The 22,501-nt window shown below is 50.7% G+C and overlaps 2 protein-coding genes across 6 annotated transcripts; both read left to right on the top strand.

Annotated features, from left to right (window-relative positions):
- The first annotated feature begins 4,421 nt into the window (after positions 1–4,421).
- On the top strand, positions 4,422–5,048 carry LOC136496444 (egg cell-secreted protein 1.3-like). Its single transcript, XM_066492117.1, has one exon. It carries the CDS (start codon positions 4,456–4,458, stop codon positions 4,975–4,977), a length of 522 nt encoding a protein of 173 aa, XP_066348214.1. The 5' UTR covers positions 4,422–4,455; the 3' UTR covers positions 4,978–5,048.
- A 306-nt stretch (positions 5,049–5,354) lies between these two features.
- Positions 5,355–20,974, top strand: LOC136542786 (uncharacterized). 5 transcript variants are annotated; one of them, XR_010780774.1, is made up of 12 exons: positions 5,355–5,747; positions 7,493–7,535; positions 7,743–7,796; positions 10,783–10,846; positions 11,030–11,086; positions 11,177–11,271; positions 11,375–11,413; positions 11,496–11,584; positions 11,872–11,950; positions 12,918–12,965; positions 13,406–13,587; positions 20,254–20,974. XR_010780774.1 is itself a non-coding variant. In XM_066535392.1 (11 exons), the coding sequence occupies exons 1-11, from the start codon at positions 5,554–5,556 to the stop codon at positions 13,484–13,486; spliced, it is 843 nt and encodes a 280-aa protein (XP_066391489.1). In that variant the 5' UTR covers positions 5,355–5,553; the 3' UTR covers positions 13,487–14,585. The 5 variants fall into 5 exon arrangements, 1 of the variants encoding a protein (XP_066391489.1); XR_010780781.1 differs by lacking the exon at positions 20,254–20,974 and adding an exon at positions 19,857–20,242; XR_010780778.1 differs by lacking the exon at positions 20,254–20,974 and adding an exon at positions 19,461–20,242.
- The last annotated feature ends 1,527 nt before the right edge of the window (positions 20,975–22,501 follow it).

Raw genomic sequence — 22,501 nt, 5'->3', positions numbered from 1 at the left:
TCCTCGGCCGGCGAAAGCGTTTTGGGGATGGATCCCCAGACCCCTGCCCTGACTCATCTGGGCGGGACCGTTTCATGCCTGCCCCCTGCTCCGGGGCAGGGGGGTTCGTCTCGTCGGGCGCGGCACCGGAGTCGCTCCTCTCCATCGTCTCGTCGGGCGCGGCACCGGAGCCGTCCCCCTCCATCGTCTCACGGGGTGCAGCACCAGAGCTGCTCCCCTCCATCGTCGCCTCGGGGATGGCGGCGACAGGCCCGCCCTCCCCCATCCACCGGTCCTCGGCCGGCACGCCGTGCGAAGCGGCGGACTCGCCGGCCTCCACTGACCTCATCGATCCACTTCCCTCCGCGTGGAAAGGGAAGGGCCCCTGCACGGATGGGTGGCCACTCGTCAGCGTGTCCTCGTCCTCCAGGACGCCCCAATCCACGTCGACGGCTACCTCGTCGTCGTCATCGTCATCATCATCGTCGTCATCCTCACTACTCACGTCCTCTCCCCGATCCCGTGCCTCCTGCTTCAGTCATTTCGCCTTCTTCATCTCCTCCTTTGCCTTCTTGTCCCACAACCTTATCCTTCGGCAGCGGGGCCGGACTATCCTTGAAGACTAGCCCCCTCGGCTAGCCCCAACATTACAGAAGCAAGTGTTAAAAGAGGGAGATTCAGGAGAAAGAAAAGAGTGCAAGAGAAGAGGGCTTACGAATTCGAAGAACCCAGGCTCCGGCCGCATTGGAGGATGCCCGGGCACCGGATACACGATGTCGAGGACCCTGCCGGCAGAATCCTTCGTCGGCTCCGTCGCCTCCTTGATACGCTGCGCCACTTCCGAATAAGGGAGCGCCTCGTCAACGAGCACCGTCCCCTCGAACGATATCCCGAGCATCATCCGATGCAGGGGAAGCACACGCGCCATCAGTGGTGCCACCCTCCTCGCATGGTAGGCGCCGATAATTCCCGACCCCTTTACACCCCGACCCTTCAGGGCATGGAGGGCGGAGAGAAGGTCGGAGATATGTTTCTTGTCTTTAGTCAGGACTCCCCAGCCCCACAACTCCGGAGCATCCACAATAAGACGTCCGGTGTACTTCGGTAGGGTGGCACTCACATCATCCTTAACATAAAACCACTGCGAATGCCATCCCTTGTTGGATGTAGCCAGACGCATGTACGGGTAACCCTTCGACCGGGTATGGCGCAGGTGAATGCTGGCACACCCCATCGGCGCATTCACTTCTTTCCCCCCAATCTTCCTCTTCGACAGACTAATGCTAAAGAAATAACGCCACAGATCAAAATGGGGATCGATCCCCAGGAAACCCTCGCACAGGGCAACGAACGCCGCCATATGCTGAATCCCATTGGGAGTGAGATGCTGCAGCTCTACCTCATAGTAATCTAATAGCCCCCGAAGAAATCTATGCGCGGGTACCCCGAATCCCCGCTCATGGAAGATGGCAAAGGAAACGACATACCCTTCAGGCGGCACCGGCTCACCCTCGTCGCCGGGGAGTAACCACTCCTGGACGGCGGATAGTGGGCGGAGAAGGCCACGGCGGACGAGGCCCTCCAGACGCCGGGAAGTGATGCTTGATCTGCCCCATAACTCCATTGAAGCAGGAGGGGGGAAGGGCAGGCGCGAGCTTAACGGCGGCTGGAACACGAACGCAGGCCGGTCGACGGTGGCGATGCGGGCGCGAGAGGCTGGGAAGATTGGCGGCGGATGTTTCAGAACGCAAAGGAAGGGGAGTGAAACACGGGACCCTGGGGGCGAACCCCGCGGTTTTATAGGGGGCGACGGACGTGAGAAGGGCAACCGTCCGCCTCGATCTCCGGGTCTGCCACGCACGCCACCGCGTCACATCGTGGGACATGCGCCCGCAGTCCCTATCCTCTCATCCCAAAAAATCTCGGCGGACGGTTCGCCTTCCCCAAGCGAATCCGGACTCTCTACCCACCGGGGAAGCGCAAGCCACAAAGGCCCGTTCTTTTCTCTTTGGCCCACCTGGGGCCCAGCAACTCGCCGGCCGGCCCAACTAAGAAGGAATCCACGAACAATCCGCCACCAAGGGCAGAAGCACCAGTGAGGACAGCCCTGAATCAGTCCCCAGCGAACGGGGCGCCACGACCCACTCGGAAAAACACCCAGTTGATCAAAAACTAAGTCCTTCAGCCTTACCCGCGAAGGGGCCGATACAACCCCCTGGGCGACTCTACTCGAGTCACCCGGGGGCTCGGGGGCTACACCCATCGGGTGCGCTCGCGCGCACCCTCCGGCAAATTAGCTTCAACGAAATCAAAAAACACCCTCCAGGCGGTTCTACCCGAATCACCTGGAGTCTCGGGGGCTACTGTCGGGGACCTAATACTAGGGTACCCCAGAAGGTGGAACCGATGACCACCGAACGTGAAAAACTTTTAGATGCATAAGGGCTCCATGTCATCCCTTGTTCGAGTGACAGGAGTTCGGTTCCGCCTCGCCCGACACCTTCGGGACGGGCTCGGTCTCGCCCGAGGGCCGAGGGATAAACTCCGCCTCGCCCGACGCCTTGAGGGCGGGCTCGGTCTCGCCCGAGGGCTGAGGGATGAATTCCGTCTCGCCTGACCCCAGAGGGGCGGGGTCAGCCTCACCCGACGCCTTTGTAGGATAACCCTGCCTCGCCCCAAAAGCTCAAGGCTAATCTCCGTCTCGCCCGACGCCTATAGGGCGGGCTCGGTCTCGCCCGAAGGCAAAGGGATGGATTCCGCCTCGCCCGATCCCAGAGGGATAGGTTAGGTCTCGCCCAAGAGATGGGGATTGGTCTCCGCCTCACCCGACAGCCCAGAACGAGCCTCGCCCTGATCGATATCTATCCCTCATAATGATGGGTACAGGACGAGACAAGACGTTCGGGTCAACCATGGCTCCAATGACCATACCCTGCGCCCTGGCAGGAAAAGGACTGCCAGGGAACGACAGGACTAATGCTTTAGACCCTTCCGGGCGCCGCAGAGCCCAAAAGGTATTACAGGTGCGTGCACCTCACCCTGTAGAGTTGTAGGCGCCGCCTTCAGCTCTGGGACACGGAACCCGACGAAGATATACGACAACCGCTACGCTCCAGGAAAGGATTTGTTATCTCCACGAACGACGGGTATTCCGTCACCACACGGTGGACCCGAGGGAGCGGCGCCCGCTTCCCGACCCCTCAGGTCCTCCCAGTCAAAAGGCTTTGGCCACGGCGTTACACCGGACCCCGACCCCGCATTCTCCCAACGAGGACTCATGAGAACCAGAAGGCGTGCGGAGCAAGGCTGGGGGAGGCTCATAAGTCAAAACCACTGTACTGCAGCCCATACCCTGCGCAGGGCAGCATTCTGTGACTAACCTGACATCCTACAGAGACATCGACAACATTGTAAACACTTATCTTCCTTCGCACTCATCAGAGTGGAGGACCTGACCAGGTAGACGTGAGCCACAAGACTAAGTAGAGTACGCGTCCTGGAGCCCTTACCCTTGTAAAGCCGGCCCCTTCATCTATAAAAGGGGATGCGCTTCCTCCATCAAGGGGGACCGAAAAAAGAAGACCAAACAAGAGAACACACTCATACGCACAGTCAAGCGGCTACGAAGCTCTTGACCACCTTTCAACCCTTCCATCAGAGACTTGGGACCAGTCCCTCTCTCGATAGTTTGTACCCCTTACTACAGATCGTTCACGGTGCTAATAACACGAGCAGCAGCAAACTGGACGTAGGGACGTTCCGCCCGAACCAGTATAAATCTTGTGTCCTTTAGCGCACCATCCGAGCCTAACGCGCATTACTATAAATTTACTTGCCAGTGCTTGTACGAAACACCGACAATATGCGTGTGTGTATTTATATTAGCAGCGTAGAATACGTACATAAAAGCATATTATATATTAAACAAATATGTGTGACTGAACTGAAAACAAATTAAACAAAAAAAGAAAAAGAAAAGGAACCTTTAGTCCCGGTTGGAGTTACCAACCGGGACTAAAGGGTGAACCTTTAGTCCCGGTTGGGGTTACCAACGGGGACTAAAGGGTGCGGCAGGTTTGCTCGGCTGGAACCAACCGGGACTAAAGGTCCCTCTTTAGTCCCGGCTCGATGACCCGAGACTGAAGGTTCCACCTTTAGTCCCGGGATCGTTGTCCCGGCATGGTAACCGGGACTAAAGGCCGTTACCGCACCGGGACAACAAGTCCATTCTATAGTAGTGGTCGATGATGTGGAGCGCCGTAGAATGAGATAAATTGGTTAGTGGGGTTTTGCTTTCCATTAGAGAGAGATTAAACAGTGTGGTTTTACACATTCTGAAACTAATTGTGACTCTTGGCTTGCCTGCAGTTACAGCCTGCACCTTCTATAAGTACAGCCGCGAGCCTCAGCTGCAAATTAACTAGCGCATCTCTTAACCTTCATTCATCGTCCCAAGTTTTACTCTTCCTAGAGCACATGGCACCACCACCATCCATGGCATTCTCCCGCCTGTCCATGTCCGCGCTCACCTTCCTGGCGCAGCTCGCCGCGTCGACGGCCGCGCACCGGACGCCGCCGACGGCTTTCGCCCCGTCGTCGTCGCCCTCGGTCCGGGGCCTGCCTGCACTGGCGGAGCGGCTGGAGGGCGCAGAGGCGCAGCTGTGCTGGGAGGCGCTGGTGGAGATCAAGTCGTGCACGGGCGAGATCATCATCCTCTTCATCAAGGGCGAGGCGTTCCTGGGGCCCGGGTGCTGCCGCGCCATCCGCGTCATCGAGCAGAGCTGCTGGGCCGCCGACTCCATGCTGTCCTTCATCGGTTTCACCCCGCAGGAAGGCGACATGCTCAAGGGGTACTGCGACGCGGGCGACGACGACAGCGCCGGCGGCGGCGGGCAGAGCGGCTCGCCGCCGCCGCGCGGTGCGGACGCGGTCGGTGCTGCCGCTGCCCGCGAGAGCTTCGCTGCCGTCGCGGGAAGGAAGAGCTCGATGCACCGTTAGATGGCCGGATCAAGATGTGTTCGTTTGATCGTTTCCACGTCCAATCTTGTTGCCTTCGTACGCCAAACATAAATAAGAGTGACAAATTTTACTTCTGCTACAGAATGTTGTCCTTGAACTTTGGTAGATCATTTTTTAAGAAAAACATCAGGTCGCGCTCTCGCGCGTTTGCTCCCTGAAATTGCATTGAACATGTGCTCCGATTCAGTTCTGGCCTTCTGTGTGGGTTCGACGTCTACATCACACCGTCGCACTCACACCACATGTCTGCGAACACAGGCCGGCAGGCCGCGGCAGAAAACACCACGTGATGACGTGAGCGGTGCGGGGCGCAGGGCGGATGGGGACGACGGACGATGGCGCGGTCGGCCGAGGAGAGAATCGTCGGGGCCCCGACACGACACACCCGTGAGCCGTGACTACCGATGCGGACAAACGCCAAAGCGGTCCAACTCAAGCCGCGCGCAAGCGGAGGCATCTAGGATTCCAGGCTTCCCTCCTCGGTCCTCGCTTCCCCAGCCACAAGCAGAAAAGCTCACTCGCTCCTGCTCATCCTCGGTTGCGCCGCCGCTGCGAATGCCGCCTCCGGGGCCCCGCCTGCCGCCGCTTCTCCTGCTACTCCTCCTCGCGGCCGCCTGCAGCAGCGGCCTCACCGGTGGGGGGGAAGGCGGCTCCTGCGAGTTCTCCGTCGCCCGCGGCAGCGAGCTCTACAGCTTCGACCTCGCGGCGCCGACGCCGGCGCACCGCCACGGCGTGCTCAGCGAGGACGGGTACGTGACGTTGGTACCCATGAGGGGCGGATCTACAGGGTATGCCAGGTATGCACCGGCATACCCTGCAGGTCTAGCATGTATGGAGTATATATACATGTATATTTTTTTTGTAGTAAAACCGAAAAACTTGCAAAATAACAAACTGAGGCTGCGCCGTGCGGCGTGAGGCCTTTTCACTTTCGAGGCCCACGACCTCACCCAGTGACACGGCCTATACCAGCTACGGCCCGGCCTACGGCCACACGACGTCACTTGGAAGGACCCTACACAACGGGACTTTATGGTAGGAGTCCATCGATCCAATGCCGCTAGGTCTCAGATCGCCGCCGTCTCTGATCAACGAAGCCGTACACGCACTCAGGCGAGGACACGACGTCACCACTAATCATGATTAAGATGGTCAGATTGAGGATCCGCCCTAGCTACTTCGCTGCTGCTGGTCGGCTGCTGTGCGTGCGCGACTAACGTGCTAGGCATAGATCTCGACTGCTAGCTACCGAGGTATTCCATCTCTGCTTTTGTCTCTTCTCTTTTATTTTATGTAAAAACATAAAGCCTATTGATATTGCTAGGCAACGACAATTGTTGATTGGGTATTTTCTACCATGATTTAGTGAAAGCAAAATTAAGAATTTGTTAAGAGGCATTTTTAAGTGAATAAAGATAATATAATAGAAACATTCACATCCCTTAGAAAACAGTTTAAAAAGTCAGATAAGTAGTATGATAAGTCTCTTACATACTCTCTTTTATGTTTATATTTGGGACTGTTAATATGACGTTTGAACTATTTATATTAAAATTTATGTCTTTCAGTTTCATACTTATCATGTAATTTAGTGTGTGTATATCAAATTACGTTTAATTTTATAATTATTACCGAATTGAGAAATGGTTTTACCGAATTATATATGAAAAAATTTGGACGGCATACCCTGAGTTCAAATCCTGGATCCGCCAACTGCCCATGATGGACTACTATATATAAGACCAGTGTATCAAGCAGTACTCCCCTGCGTCCACCGGGATGGGGATTGCCGCGAATTCATTTCTGGAGGGGGTGAGGTGAGGCCTGCCTCCTCGCGCCTCGCGGTTACTTCGGGTCCTCCTCCTGCCTAGTGGTGGATGGTCGTGGAGACGCCCTTCCCGTGTTCCTCGAAGTGCTCGTCCTGAGTCCTGAGCTTGGTTGTTGCTGAACTGAAGTTAGTGATGCGTCACCTGGCATTGCTTTTGTATATGAAATTTGTCTCGGTATCAGAAAAGGGTGTCTCAAGCCTCAACAGTCAATAGATATGTGCATTTGTGGCCTGCTTGGCTTTTCTTTTGAAAAGCAAGTGGCCTGATTGTCTTACTTGCTGAGAGTTGAAGCTAAGACCTCCAGAAATATTTAAGCCCCCTTTGGCACGGCTCATCCAAAACGGCTTCACCGGTGAAGCCAAAGCCGGTGAAGCCAGAAAAACTGGCTTTTCCCGGCTTCTAGTTCATTTTAACCCCGGCTTACAAAACGGCTTCACGCTACAGTGCCTCGATTTGCGCAAAATAGATGAAGCCGAAGCCGGCATAAGCCGTGCCAAAGAGGCCCTTAATCAGCTCTAGGCATACTTGTATTCAATCAGTTCGACTCAGTTGCATACTTGAATTCTCATGTGTTAGAAATATTTGTTCTGGGGAATCACATTTTTTTGTGTGTTATTATACCTATGCTGAGTGTGTCCCACAATAATGCCCATCTTGTGTTTCAGGTTTTACAAGGTGGCCGTGAATGATTCCATACTCTGGTTCCAGGTTGGTTAGGATAGTATACTCCTTTATGTCTGAGTGTGTATTGCATATGCTGACATACTTTCTAAATTTCCAAAAGCTAATATGATAAGCTGGTTAGTAACTGAAAATAGACTCTTGAGTTTCCTAAAACACTCTCTTTCTGGAGGGGTGAGACTTTTAGGGTTTGGTGTTCCACTAATGATAGTTTTGTTTGTGCCATGCGTGCAGCTTTGCGATGAAATGCTATTCAACTTTGACCCACCTATGTGTCTTAATTGTGAGGTATACTCCCTTGGTCTAGCTATTCCATCAGTTAAACGCAAGATGTTCAGGTTTTCTCTAGGATTTCCATTACGGGTCATTTGCACACTTGGCACTCACGCCTGTACTTCAGCATTTAATTTCCATGCTCGCGCTGAATGAGCAAAGTATCATCTGTTGTTGCATTGCATTATCTGGAACTATATTGAGTTCGTCTGAAGGGCGGGCCTGGTGCAAGCGGTAGAGTTTTACCGCCTGTGACCGGAAGGTCCCGGGTTCGAGTCGCGGTCTCCTCGCATTGCACATGCGAGGGTAAGGCTTGCCACTGACACCCTTCCCCAGACCTCGCACAGAGCGGGAGCTCTCTGCACTGGGTACGCCCTATATTGAGTTCGTCTCAGCCTTTCCTGATTGTATTATAAATAGGATTTATATTATACTGCACAATTTATTTACTTCTCATTTGCTATTTTGTGTGTGTATTCTTTTTTATGGACACTGTTTCAATAGCAACTTTTTTTTTTCTCGAATACGCAGGAGAGCTGCGTATCATTGTATTATAGAGAGAAAATGAAGGCCTGAGTTCATTACCAACTCATGCCAGTACCATACATGAGAAGGTTGGGGCACTTACAACATTATCACCTGTGAGGCATCTGACGACCGACAACCAGGCACCTAACCAGATGTCCCTACCCCATCTAACCGAAGTGCTTGGAGCTTCTTAGCTCCAGCCAAGCACCACAGTTTGTACTCATCTCTAAACTGTCTCAAGACCTCGTTAACGGATGGAGTAGCTCCATCAAAGACACAAGAATTGCGTTGCTTCCATATCAGCCAAGATGTCAGAACGATTAGCGAATTAACCCCTTTCTTGTACTCCTTCTTGACTCTAGGAATGTACTTGGCCCACCAATCAGCAAAGCTATGTTCGTTCTGTTGTGGTACTGCTTCATCCATCTCCATAGGAGAAAGGATGCTGAACCATATTTGACGTGAGAACACACAATTAGTGAGCAGATGTTGAATAGTCTCCTCCTCTTGGTCGCATAATGGACATCTCTCTGGATGTGACAATCCTCGGTGATCAAGCCAATCCGCTGTCCAACATCGGTTTATGATGGCGAGCCAAATAAAAAATTTACATTTTCCAGGGGCCCATGACTTCCATAAACGTCGCCAAGGCTCAAATGTCACCGAACCATAGAAGAAAGCTCGGTAGGTAGACTTGGTGGAGTATGTTCCAGAGGCATCAAATCTCCAAATATGTTGATCATCATCCTGGGAGAGCGCAACCTCCCTAAGACCATCGCAAAGATGCAAGTACTCTGAGAGTCCGACCATGGACAGGCCTCCCTGAATATCACTCAAAGGGCATACCCAGTGCAGAGAGCTCCCGCTCTGTGCGGGGTCTGGGGAAGGGTGTCAGTGGCAAGCCTTACCCTTGCCTGTGCAATGCGAGGAGACCGCGACTCGAACCCGGGACCTTCCGGTCACAGGCGATAAGACTCTACCGCTTGCACTAGGCCCGCCCTTCCCCTGAATATCACTCACCCAAGCATTATTTTCAAGTGCCTCTGCCACTGTTCTTTTGGTTTTAATTTGAGGTCTGACACGAGCAACCACTGTAGGTGCCAACTCAGAAATGGAACATCCATGGAGCCATCGATCTGTCCAAAACAGTGTGTTCTTGCCATTTCCTACTTGGGTTGTTACTGCAATAGAGAATAATGCCAATGTGTTAGCATGACAAGGCAGTTCCAAATCAACCCAAGGACGATCAGCTCGAGTTTTCTTGAGCCATTGCCATCGCATCTGCAGGGCCCAGCTCATGGTCTCAAGATTAAGTATGCCAAGGCCTTCAAGGTCAATCAGTCATTGTACCTTTTCCCAAGCAACCAAACAGCAGCCTCCATTAGCCTGCTCCCTGCCCTTCCAAAGGAATCCTTTTCTGAATTTGTTAATCAATTTGATAAACCACTTGGGGACATTGATAGCGACCAGGAGATACGCCGGAATAGTTGAGAGCACATATCTCACTAGAGTAGCACGACCAGCCCTATTCATGAGGGCGGCTTTCCAACTTGGGAGCTTATCCGCAATCTTCTCAACCCAAGGCATCAAAGCTGCTTTGCTAAGTTTCTTGTTTGAGATCGGGAGCCCCAAATAAGTGCAAGGGAATTCTGAAACTGTACATGGCAGCGTGTTGCTAACTTCTGCCAAAGTATCATCTCTACATTGAATCGGAATAATACAGCTCTTACCAAGGTTGGTTTTCAGGCCCGAGGCTTCACCAAAGATATCTAGGATCGCTTTGGTAATATGTAACTCTTCCTCCAAGGGCTTAATAAACAGGGCAACATCGTCGGCATAAAGAGAGAGTCTTTGCCCAGCTGTCCGGTTAGAGAGCGGCTGCAATAGGTCCAAATCACTAGCTCTGACAAAAAGACTGTTCAAGACATCCATCACAACTAGCTGTATTTGGTAAGATTTGACGAAGGATACGTTTTATCACTGTAAGATTGGTGCATTATAAGTGATACTTCACTTCATCTTTGCAATTAGCTTATTCATGTGATAAAATTGGCATGACAGTCTTTTATTAAATAATCTTTGTCTCTTTGAAAAATTGTCATGCCAAGGACTAGCTTAGGACCTGTTTGGATCCATGGTCTAAAGTTTGGTTGGCTAAAGTTAAGGGTTAAACTTTAGACCACTTTAGCTCAGTTGTGTGGTCTAATGAGCTAATAGTATTTTTGTGAGGTTGGCTAAAGTTTGGACATCACTTTAGAGTTTAGACCACCCGTTTGGAGCCTCAAGAGCTAACTAAACTTTAGACCATGGGATCCAACTGATTGAAACATCGTTATTTTTTAACAATTTAGGCTCCTCTGTACCTTCGCATTGAGTGCTGTTAAAGATTATATTTTTCTTGTTTGTTACTTTATTTATGTTTTTTTTCAAACTATTTATGTACCATAATCAAACTATTTATGTAACATAATAGGACTGTGGTGGTCCATTGAGATGTGGAACTCAGTGCAGTGCACTTGCGTCAAATTATATTCGAGGTAGCTTTTTTTCTCTCCTGGGTCCTGACTGGATATGTTTTCAGCAGTCTTTCCCTATTATTTCCTTAATTGTATATCAGGAATGGTACCTGTGGGACAATTGGTGTCCCCCATTTCCATTTTTCAAATATCGATAAAAATTGTTAATGTGTGTAACTTTAACCTGCATTTTTCTGTCTTCAGGGTATGATGTCTGCACAACTATTGGGAGTTTATCTAAACCCCATATATCTCTAGTTGGTAAGAATGACATAATATTCTTTCAGAACTATTCTTTCTGTATTGATGTCTCAAATTAACATGATTGTTGTTTCATTGGGGAAAGAATAGACGAGAGTAATCCTCAAAAGGGTATCATTGTTAAGATGTTCTCATCAAAGTGTTCTATTTCTATTTCCGTTATTTGCGATTCAACCGCAGCCCAAGTGAGTAGATTTCTTCATTGGCATCTCCTTGAAGTTTATTGTTTTGTTTGTTTCTCTGTCACCTCTTATTTTACCTTGCTGTTTTATTTCCTCTCACTCATAGGTACCAGACAAATTCGTCGTATCTGGTCTATGTGATTATGTGGGTACCAAAAAATTGCAATGGTGCAGTTTTCTACAGCAGTTTTGTTTCCTTAAGACATTAACACAATTGTACCTCACAGGCTACAACACTTAAACACCCTTCTGGTTGTGCAAGGTCTGTTTCTGCTTCTGGAAGTGGCTGGGGATGGTTAAGCACTTCGTTCATGACGTATGTTCTTTTGAGCTGCATATAATTATGTGAACCTGGAACCTGCTATATTAGCCAATTAATCTGCATTCTGCAGTAGGAAGAAATTGAATCTAGCTCAGCTACTGGAAGGTGTGGGTATACACCCCTAACCTCCCTGGTTTATGTCTATTTTACCTTGAATTTGGGTGCCCATTTTCTTTTTAATACAAAACTGTAGTCTTGTTTGTGAGTTCTCATCATCGCAGAGTTTCACACTTTTTTCTTTTAGCAGTTCTCAGCTTGATTAATATCTAATTTTTCTGCAGAATTCTGTGCCTTCTTGGAGGGTACATTTTGATTGGAGCAGTTTACAGATACTATTTCCTGGGCATTCATTCTGTAGAGGTAAAGCTTGTCTTTCAAGAGTCCTCCATTTATATGCCTCATTCGTTTTATGTCAAATTATATGGAGTATGATGTTATTTGCTTGGTAAGGCTAGTTGTAACTCTCATGGTTTCTCATCAATAAGCTCTGATCCATAGCTTTAATCACTAGAGTTACATGAAAAATCTCATTAACCCAACTACCACTTCACTGATACATCTGCATGCGTGTGCGCATTGATGGTTATTCTAAATAATTTTTGTTTCCTGAAATCTGTAGGGAAAAGTACCATTTCGTCCTAACTTTGTGCTAGATAACTTTTCATTAATGTTCCCAGCACTGGGAATGGTCTCAAGAAAACTTATACTAATAATTTGTTAAAATTTGTATTAGTCTTGAGTTGGACCAACTCCTCAAGGCAGGATTTCAAAATAAATTTGGACTGTAGCTGAGCCCACTGTTTAGAGACAACTTGCTCCTCAAAATGTTGAACTGTACTCAAGTTTTATCAAAATCAATCTGCGAGACCACAAGTTTAATCTCGTAATTGATTTGATTCCAGCTTCATGTTTCTTGAATATACGTACCGGCAGTGAAAATATTGTTTGCTTGTGGACAACAAGGTCCACCTGGCTATGAAATAACTAACTGTTTTGACCATTCTACTTGGATTTGGTGGAAATTGGTGTGTTCGATTGGGTTTCCCAATTTCTAATTGGATTGTGAAAGAAATGCATTTAATTAAACAACCACGGTAAAACAAACTGTGAAGAAAGAATGTAAATTTATCAATAAATCAAATCTTTTTTTTAATAAAAACTACAAGTGAATCATATCTCCCCCTTGTAAACAATGAACATTCCCTTGAAATTGTGATTAGATCAGCCTTCAATTGTTTCTGTGAGCAGTTACCTTAGGAACCCACTCCATCCATTACACTTCATGATGCTTTTGAACCACTTGTCTTACTCTTTTCTTATATTGTAGGCCATTCCAAACCTGGAATTTTGGATTGGTTTGCCCCAACGCATTAAGGTAACTTTAAGAGTCTTTTAAATGATTCCTATTCTCTACTAGCAACCTGCTGTATGTGAGTGATTTCGTTGCATTGGTCCCTTTTTATTTACATGTTATATTTGCTCTGTACATTTATCAATTACCAGTACAACCAGCCCTAGTGATATGGTGTTAAACTTCTGATGGGTGCAATGAGTAGTAATTTATACTTGTAAACAAGTTTCAATTCTAGCAGTAATTTACCCAGGTCTTCAGTACTGCAGAGTATTTAGTTACCTGCAGTTGGCCAGTCGCAATAAGAAACATGCTGTTGTTTTTTCCTTCTGAAATGGAAAAGGTAGTTTTGCAATTTACAGGTGTCTGTTGAAAATTTCTAGAGTTCCTTGACTTGCTTAGCATGTTCTGAGTGTCATCATTCATCAAATGTAACCTTATAACTTGCTCATCCATCTGTCCAGACTATCTTTGTTCTTGCAACAAGAAGTCACGTAAGTTATAATAGAGATGGTCAAGGCACGTACGCCCCTGTATACCATTGAGAAGGTGGGCATTCAAGAAATTTATTGGCAGTCATACAGTTAAGCACATGTATGGTATGGACTGGACAGCAGGATGAATCTTTGTTCTTGCCAAGATACAGGTACTGTCAACGAGTCATGTATCTTATCCATTGTGTTAGTTTTGGGCTGTATCTGGTTGAACTTTCACTGGGACAAGTGATTGCAGTTACAATTAACAAGTTCATATATTACCTGTAATTAGGTTTCTTTTCTTTCTCTTACTTTTTTTTAGGGGTAGCCGAAATAGTTGCTGGTCAACAATTATTTCACACCAAATGGCACCATTGCACTATTATTATACAGATGTCATGATCACAATTCATTGTTTTCAAGTATGGAATCGTTTTGTCTCAAACTTACATAATGTGTGCACCCGTCTGAAATAAAACCTAGGTATGATTTATGTACATAAATAATATTATCTCACCATGCGAGTAATAGTCAATCAAATGTGGTGAGCTATTTAATTCTGGTTTCCTTTTCAGAACTGCATTTCCTTATACAACTAATCCCTCCATTTTAAAATATTAGTCCACCTAGGAAGCATAATAATAAATATAATCCTGCTTTAATCATGCTTTCCGTAATCTACTGATCTATCTAGATAGTTACAAGTATGATACAATTGTTGCCCAGGTAAACTAGAACACAATTAGAATTTGGCTGTCAGAGGACAGCTTGGCCATTGGCCGCTTGGATTGAATTGAATTGCAAATGACTTGAGATACAAGAAGATGCTTAGCCACTGCTTATATAGGCAAGTGGTGTACCTACTCCTTAGCATATTCTAACTGCATAAAGCAGATGCTATGATTCCTACTTGGAAGCCAAGGAACCTGAAAACTACTTGACGGTGAATAGTAAAGCAGTAATAGTAGGTAACTAGATACAATGGGTAAGCACTAGGCTAAACCCTCATTTCTCCCCCTTAGCCTTGTGCCCTGCCTTGGGGATGATCTGCCTCAGACCAATTCTCTCCCTCATCTCTTCAAATTTGGCCCTGCCCAAAGACTTTGTGACAATGTCTGCAAGCTGATCAGTAGTTGAGATGTGGTCGGCCTTGATGCTTCCATCTTCCAGACAGCTGCGGATGGTACTTGATCCTGATATGCTTGCTCCTTTCATGGAAGACTGGATTCTTGGCCAGAGCGAGGGCTGACTTGCTGTCCACCTTCAGCTCCACCACCTCAACGTGCCTGCCGAGGAGCTCTGCAAGCAGCCTTAAGAGCCAAAGCCTGTGTTGCAGCAGTAGAGGTGGCAATGTACTCAGCTTCACAGCTGGAGAGTGCCACCACCTTCTGCTTGATCGATTGCCAGCTGACCAAGCAATTGTCGAGGAAGAACAATGTTCCGCTCGTGCTCTTGCTTGTGTCGATGTCGCTGGCGAGGTCGCTGTCGCAGTAGCCGACGAAGCGTGCGGTGCCGGGCGCCTTGGTGAAGTGTAGAGCGTAGTCGAGCGTGCCAACGACATAGCGGAGGATGCGCTTGACAGCTTGCTGATGCTCCACCGTAGTCCGCTCCATGAACAAGCTGACGAATCCGACAGCGAACGCCAGATCGGGGCGAGTGTGCACCAGGTAGCGCAAACTGCCGATGAGGTGCTGGTAGTGCGTGGGGTCGACCTCCGCCGCCGTGCTGTGTCTGCTAAGCCTCAGCCGCTCCTCCATTGGAGTATGGGCAGGGTTGCAGCCAGCCATTCCGCCAAGCTCCAGGATTCGCTTGGCGTTGTGCGTCTGGCGGAGAGTGATGCCGCTGGCATCTTGGCGCACCTCGACGCCGAGGTAGAAGCTGAGGAGGCCGAGGTCACTCATGTCGAAGATCTTCTTCATTTGTGCCTTGAACGCCTCCACTTCACGTTCCTCCGCGCCGCTGATGATGAGGTCGTCGACGTAGACGCCAACGAGCAGGACAGAGCGCCCGCCGCCCCGCCGGTACATCACCGCCTCGTGAGCGCTTTGCTGGAAGCCCATGTCCATGAGCGTAACATCCAGTTTGGCGTTCCAGGTGCACGGAGCCTGCCGCAGACCATAGAGGGCCTTGCAAAGGCGGTAGACCTTCCCTTCCTCTCCGGCGACGGCGAAGCCCGGCTGCTGCTGCACGTACACCTCCTCTTTGAGGTCGCCGTTGAGGAAAGCGGATTTAACATCCATGTGGTGGACGCGCCAGCCTTCTTGAGCCGCCAGCGCGAGGAGGACTCTGACGGATTCCATGCGCGCCACCGGAGCGAACGCGTCGTAGCAGTCCAGCCCATCTTGCTGGACGAAGCCGCGCGCCACGAGTCTTGCCTTGTGCTTGGTCACCACTCCCAGCTCATCTTTCTTGAGCTTGAACACCCATTTCAGGGTGATGGGTTGGTGGCCAGCAGGGAGCGGCACCAGCTCCCAAGTCCGGTTCTGCTCCACCGTCTTGAGATCTTGCTCCATTGCCGCCCGTCATGTCGGATCATCCTTGGCCTCGGCATAGTTGGCAAGCTCGTCGAAGTGTCAGGTGCAGCTCGGCAAAGAGGCGTTGAGGCGGCGGAGGTGGAGGATGGTCGCCGATGATGTTTGTCATCGTGCGGTACCGCAGCGGCTCGTCGTCGTAGTAGGCGTCGAGTCTGTCTTCATCATCCTCCAGTGGAGTGGCGAACTCCACTTGGTCATTGGTCACAGCTGCTGCCGGTGGTGAAGTTGGTGAAGCGGTAGGTGCAGTAGGGGACGCTGGTGGTGGCGTTGGCGAGGTCGGCTGGGATGCTGGAGGAGTGACCGCCGTCGCCGATGTCCCTCCAGGCTCCCCCGGACTTGGTGACGACGAGCGCGGTGCAGAGAGTGATGGCACCGGCGATGTAGCTCCGGCCGCCACTGGAGAAGCACCTTGTGCTCCCCCGACTCCTCTAGTTTCCCAGTACTCGACGATGAAGTCACTCGCTGTCGAGGCCGAGCTACCGGCGTCCGGAGTGGACCAGTCCCAGCCGCACCCCTCGTCGAAGATGACGTCGCGGCTGATCTTCATGCGTTGCGTCACCGGGTCCATGATGCGGTACGCCTTGGCTCCCTCCGCGTACCCGATGAAGACGTCGGGCTTGCCGCGGTCATCAAGCTTGCGGAGCTGCCCCAGGTCCTTGGTATAGGCGACGCAGCAAAACATCTTCAGGTGGCCGACTGCCGGTGTGCGCCCGTGCCAGGCCTCGTAGGGGGTTTTGCCCTACAAGCTCCGCGTCGGCTAGCGATTGAGAAAATGGACTGCCGTCATCACCGCCTCCCCCCAATACTTGGTCGGCATCCTCCTCTGCTTCAGCAGCGCCCGGGCCGTGGCCACTACGGTCTGGTTCCGGCGTTCCACCACGCCATTTTGCTGCGGCGAGTGAGGCGCCGAGAAGTGGCGTTGGATGCCCTCTCCTGCGCAGTAGTCGGCGAACTCCGCGACGGTGAACTCGCCGCCGTTGTCGGCGCGTAGCACCCGGAGCTTGCTGTCGCTCTCCTCCGCCACGGCCTGGACATTCTTGATGGCGTCCGCGACAGCATCCTTGGACAGCAGCAGGACGGCCCACATGAAGCGAGACGCGTCGTCCACCATCAGGAGGAAGTAGCGTCGCCCTCCTGGAGTCGCCGGCGTCACGGGCCCGCAAAAGTCGCCGTGGACGAGCTCCAGCTGCTCCTGCGTGGTACTTGGCCTGCTGAGGGAAGGGGCGCCGGCGCTGCTTCGTCGTGACGCAGGTGTCGCAGACTTGCTCGGCGTGCTTGATCACCGGCATGCCGCGCACCATGGCCTGCTTGCCGAGCTGGTGCAGCGCCTCGAAGTGGAGGTTGCCAAACCGTTCATGCCAGCGCCAGGCGTCGTCATCCTTCCTCGCGGCGAGGCAGAGCGGCTGCGCGGCCTCAAGATGGAGGACGTAGAGGCGGTTGGGCCCGCGGTGCACCTTGACGAGGAGGCGCCCGCGGTGATCCCAGATGCGAAGCACGCCCTTGTCGATCTCCACCTTGGACCCGCCTTCATCGAGCTGGCCGAGGCTCATGATGGAGTTGCGCAGCGTTGGGATGAATTAGACGCCGTGAAGGACTCGGTGCTCGCCGGTCTTCGCTTGGAACACGATCGAGCCGACGCCTTGGATCTCCACCTTTGACACGTCACCGAACCGCACTGAACCACGAACAGAAGTGTCGAGGTCGGAGAATAGCTCGCGACGGCCGGTCATGTGGTGGGTGGCGCCGCTGTCGAGGTACCAGCCATCCATGTTGTCCTCGCCGGAGCCGGTGTTGAGGAACGCACGAGCTCGGGGTTCGTCGATGTCGAGGTTGGCGTCGACCTTGGAACAAAGGACGTCCTCCTCTGTTTCCAGCTCGAGGAAGTCGTGGGCGAGAAACAAGGCCGCCTCGTCATCATCCGCCTTCACGAGATGCGCTGCGTCGCCACGCTCACGTCGAGGCTAAGGGCAGTCCTTCGCCCAGTGGCCGGTGCGATGGCAATTGAGGCAGGTGTCGTCGCGGTTCGCCATGCGTTCGTCGCCGGCGCCACCAGCCTTCTCTCCTTGTCCGCCGCCACCACAGTCGCCACGCTCTCCCTTGGGCTTCTGCTTCCTGCCGCCGCGAGGACGTCGGCAGTGGTCCTTGGATGAGCTGGACGAGCCGGAGCCGTCTCCTCCCTTCCTCATCTCCTTCTGCTGAGCGAGCCATTGCTCCTCGGTGTACATGAGCTTCCCGCCAACGGAGATGGGCTCGATCGGAGGTTCTTCCTCAAGATCGTCCACCGTCTTCAGCCTTCCGGTGACCTCCTCGATGATGAGGTCCTGGAAGTTGAGGAGGGTCTCGATCGTGATCTTCAGCTGGGCGTACTTCTTCGGTGCCGCTCGAAGAAGCTTCTCCACCGCCCACTCCTCCGTGAGGTCCTTGTCGCCGTGGCAGGCCATCTGCTGCTTCAGCGCGGAGAGGCGAAGGGCGAAATCCTCGATCTACTCTCCGGGACGGAAGGCGAGGTTTTCCACTCCTTGCGCAGCCGCTGCAGCGTGGCGCGGCGAACGCGGTCGACGCCGATGTGCGCCGCGGCGATGGAGTCCCACGCCTCCTTGTCCTCGAGCGGCGCGCCCATCTTTTGCGGTACTCCGGCGATGATGGCCTCGAGCGCGTGCCGGTCATCGTGATACGGGGGGTCGCCATACTCGATGGCGTCCCAGAGCTGGCGCGCCTGCATCTTCACCTTCATGAGCAGGCTCCACTCTTTGTAGTTGGTCTTGGTCGGCATCGGCCATGGCGTCCCCGTGCCAAAGTCCTTGTACACTGGACGGCCACAGGTGACCCACGACAGCCTCCGCATCCGCAACGACGCTCCGGCGACGGTGAAGGGATCCAACGGCGCACCGGGCTTCGCGACAGCTCCCTAGGCTGCCGCTCGAACTCCGCGCGCAGCGCAGCGGCCGTGTTGACCGCTGCCTGGGCGGCTGCCGCTGCCTGCCTGGCCGCCTCCATCGCCTGCGCGGTTGCGGCCTCTGCCGCGGCCAGACGCTGAGCGCGATCGGCTTCGGGATTGACTACCATCCCTCCGCTTGCGTTGTTGCCGGCTGCGACGGCTGCACGCAGAGCGCGCTCGCTGGAGGTGGACATGGCCTCTGCTCTCTCCTAACCTGGCTCTAGATACCAATTGTTGCCCAGGTAAACTAGAACACAATTAGAATTTGGCTGTCAGAGGACAGCTTGGCCATAGGCCGCTTGGATTGTATTGAATTGCAAATGACTTGAGATACAAGAAGATGCTTAGCCACTGCTTATATAGGCAAGTGGTGTACCTACTCCTTAGCATATTCTAACTGCATAAAGCAGATGCTATGATTCCTACTTGGAAGCCTAGGAACTTGAAAACTACTTGACGGTGAATAGTAAAGCAGTAATAGTAGGTAACTAGATACAATGGGTAAGCACTAGGCTAAACCCTCAACAATTCTGTAATATATTACATTATTACTCAACATTTTGCTTGCTAGGTATGAAAGTGGGACTTATTTTGTGCAAGGGATGGAGTATTTGAATGCCATGCAATGCAACAAGAGTTCTGGTGAAATTTTTATAATTTTGAATATGTACCATAATCACTATCAAATGTGCCGTGAGGTTGATGTACACTTTCAAAATCCATCATCAGTTCTGCTAATTTTTGCAAATGCTGCAGCACAAATCTACACTGTTTAGAGGGTTGATAGTATGTTTATCTAGATGAACATATTATTATGCAAATGATTGGATGGATTTGGAACCATGAAACAGACTGGTTTCGCATGCTTTGTTATAAATTTAACTTAGCTTGCTGCTTGCGAACTCTTCTGCACATAGATGATCTTACAATCTGAATCATACAATCTCTCTGTCGAATGAACTTGTAGGTCTAAGATATGGAAACACTAAGGTTCTGATAGTCTTTTTGCAACTTGATGCTTGTGCTCTGGGTGTGGGCAAGAGAACATAAGACTGAGACTTCCAATAGCTGATTCTCTGTTGTCCTTTTGGCATTGGAAGGCTAGAAATATGTTCAATGGAAGGCAGATGAACCACTCTTGTGAAAACGTAATTAAAGTAATGTGATGTGACTTTATTGTGAGTAGAGGAACAAATTATCATTCGGAATGCTGGTAGTTTTGCTTCATTTCTTGCCATTCTTTTAGCTTGGAAAGTAATGTAACTGTTTCATAAGCTATGGCAAGAAGAAGGAATCTTGCAAAGTGTTTATATTGATGTTTCCATTTCCTATCTTTCAAAACATGGAGCTCCTTTTTCTTGCAGAGATAAATATGCCTACAACAACAACAAAGCCTTTAAGTCCCAAACAGAGATAAATATGCCTATTTCTGCAATTACTCTCTAGTACGATCTTTGTGCATCAGTCATTTTCAGAATGTGAATCTCACATTAGAAGACAGCTTCACTTCACTGAAATAGAGCTGCTGTTGCGCAATGTTGCTACGTGCTGCTTTGGATGCTGGGGTGGAACCATTCCAATATGATGGTGTAGTGGAAATGAGAACTTCTTGAAATCGACAAATTCCTTTGTAATGGTTGTGACTTTATGATGGTCGCTTGTTTTACTCTTGGAAGATCAATTGTGAATTACACTATGTAATAATGTAAACGCTATGTGCGGAGACGCAGAAGCGGAAAGTCTCTTCCATTTTCTAAAACAAATGTAACTGAATTTGATTCTGAGTGTTGATGTGGAGTTGCAATTGCAAGTCATCATATGCTGATAGAGTCTGTCGGGGCATAATAGGATGCCATGTTGCAAATTCCACAGCAAAGGGGAAGGGAAAGAAAACAAAACTGATTCCCGATTATGTTTGGTTCTACTGCTCCTGATGCAGCGAATGGAGAAGGCTAACATGGCTACAAGTTGCAGATGGGGAGAACCCATTTTGAGAAATCAGGCTGCTTCAGTATTTGTAATGCGTGGCATCTCTGAAGTCTGAACCGTTGCCAGGTTGAATATTCTCCCCGCTTTTGGAGAGTGGCTGTTGCGTTTACCAACTACTAGGCCCCCACTGCCCTCTTTTTTTTTTTCATAGCCACCGTGTTGTGTTGGCTGTATGCTAGCATATTTTTTTTCCTCCCACGTTCCTGGAGGAACATCCGATGTCTCACGTATCAATGCAGCATTAGCAAGTTGATCACAGCCCACTGCGTCACTAACCTGTACTATCAGATCATATGATCTCTCATGGTGAAGTCGATGGCGTGTGGATCCCTGCAAATTCGATGCTGTTGTCTGTTGACCTTCGATGCTCGTGTTGGACTTGCCTTTCTACTCGCCCTTTCTTCCATACGCAAAGCCACATCACACACGTACGAATGGCACTCACAAATGGGCTTCCCCTTTCCTAATAAAAAATTTGGTTAGCCAGGTCAAAGCGCCCAATATAGCACAGACAAATTAGTCGCCTTTACAAAAGAGAACTAGACCACGACTTGATCTCTACAACAGAAACAAAAGCCAACTTCGTCCTGCTTATAAACCACATAATAACAGGACGATGATATTGCGCGACTTGGAAAACGCGCAACTCCATCGTGCGTGTAAGGAAAATGGACCCTAAGCTCATTTACTTTGGATTTTGGTGTTTGATTACCAATACAACCAAATTGGACTAATGAATTTGCAAGTGTTTGTTTTGTAGTCCAACAGGGTGCAAGACATGACTTGGACGAAGGCGACGTGATGATCCGATGATCAACACCTTAAGGAAGACCTTAGGAGCACAAGAAAAGACCCAAGATATCAAGAAAAGTCTAAGCATGAAGATAGGAACCAAGCCGTACGTAAGATCACGAAGAAACGAGCTCGCAGAGGCGACCGGACGCTGGACCGGACGCTGGAAGCGCGACCGGACGCTGGACCGGTGGCTCGGCAAACAGGCGACCGGACGCGAGGACTGGACGCTGGCGGCAACCGACCGGACGCAGAAACACAGCGTCCGATCGAGTACAGAGAGGTTCCAGGCGCGTGAAACTACGACCGGACGTGTCCGGTGGCAGGCGACCGGACGCTGGCAGCGTCCGATCGGTAGTTCGAGGCTGCAACGGTCGGGACGACCGGATGCGTCCGGTCAGGACGATCTCAGCGTCCGGTCAGTAGCAGAATTGCGGGAGTTCGACCCCAACGGCTACTTTCTCAGTGGGGCTTATAAATACAACCCTCAACCGGCCATTTGAGAAGTGTGGAGCTGAGGAAACATACCAAGAGTGTTGATATACCATTTTAGTGATCTCCACATGCATAGTGCTTAGTGTTTTATTAGGTGATTAGCATAAGTGCTTTGCGAAGTGCTTAGGTTGATTAGACCACCGCTTATGCGCTTGCTCTAGGTGTTTGCCTAGTGTTTAGTGAGGGTTGCATACCTCTTGCCACCCCGTGCTTACGAGCACAAGTGTTGTACATCGGAGGGGCTTGAAGTCTTGCGAGATCACACCAACCGCGTTTGTGGTGTGGCCGCCACCGTGTACCGGAGGGAACAAGGCCCGTGGCGTTTCGGCCGGAAGC

This window comes from Miscanthus floridulus, chromosome 1, assembly GCF_019320115.1.
Source record: "Miscanthus floridulus cultivar M001 chromosome 1, ASM1932011v1, whole genome shotgun sequence".
In the NCBI taxonomy this organism is placed as follows: Eukaryota; Viridiplantae; Streptophyta; class Magnoliopsida; order Poales; family Poaceae; genus Miscanthus; species Miscanthus floridulus.
The sequence above is the reverse complement of the archived record's forward strand: the minus strand, read 5'-3'. Positions and strand labels throughout refer to the sequence as shown.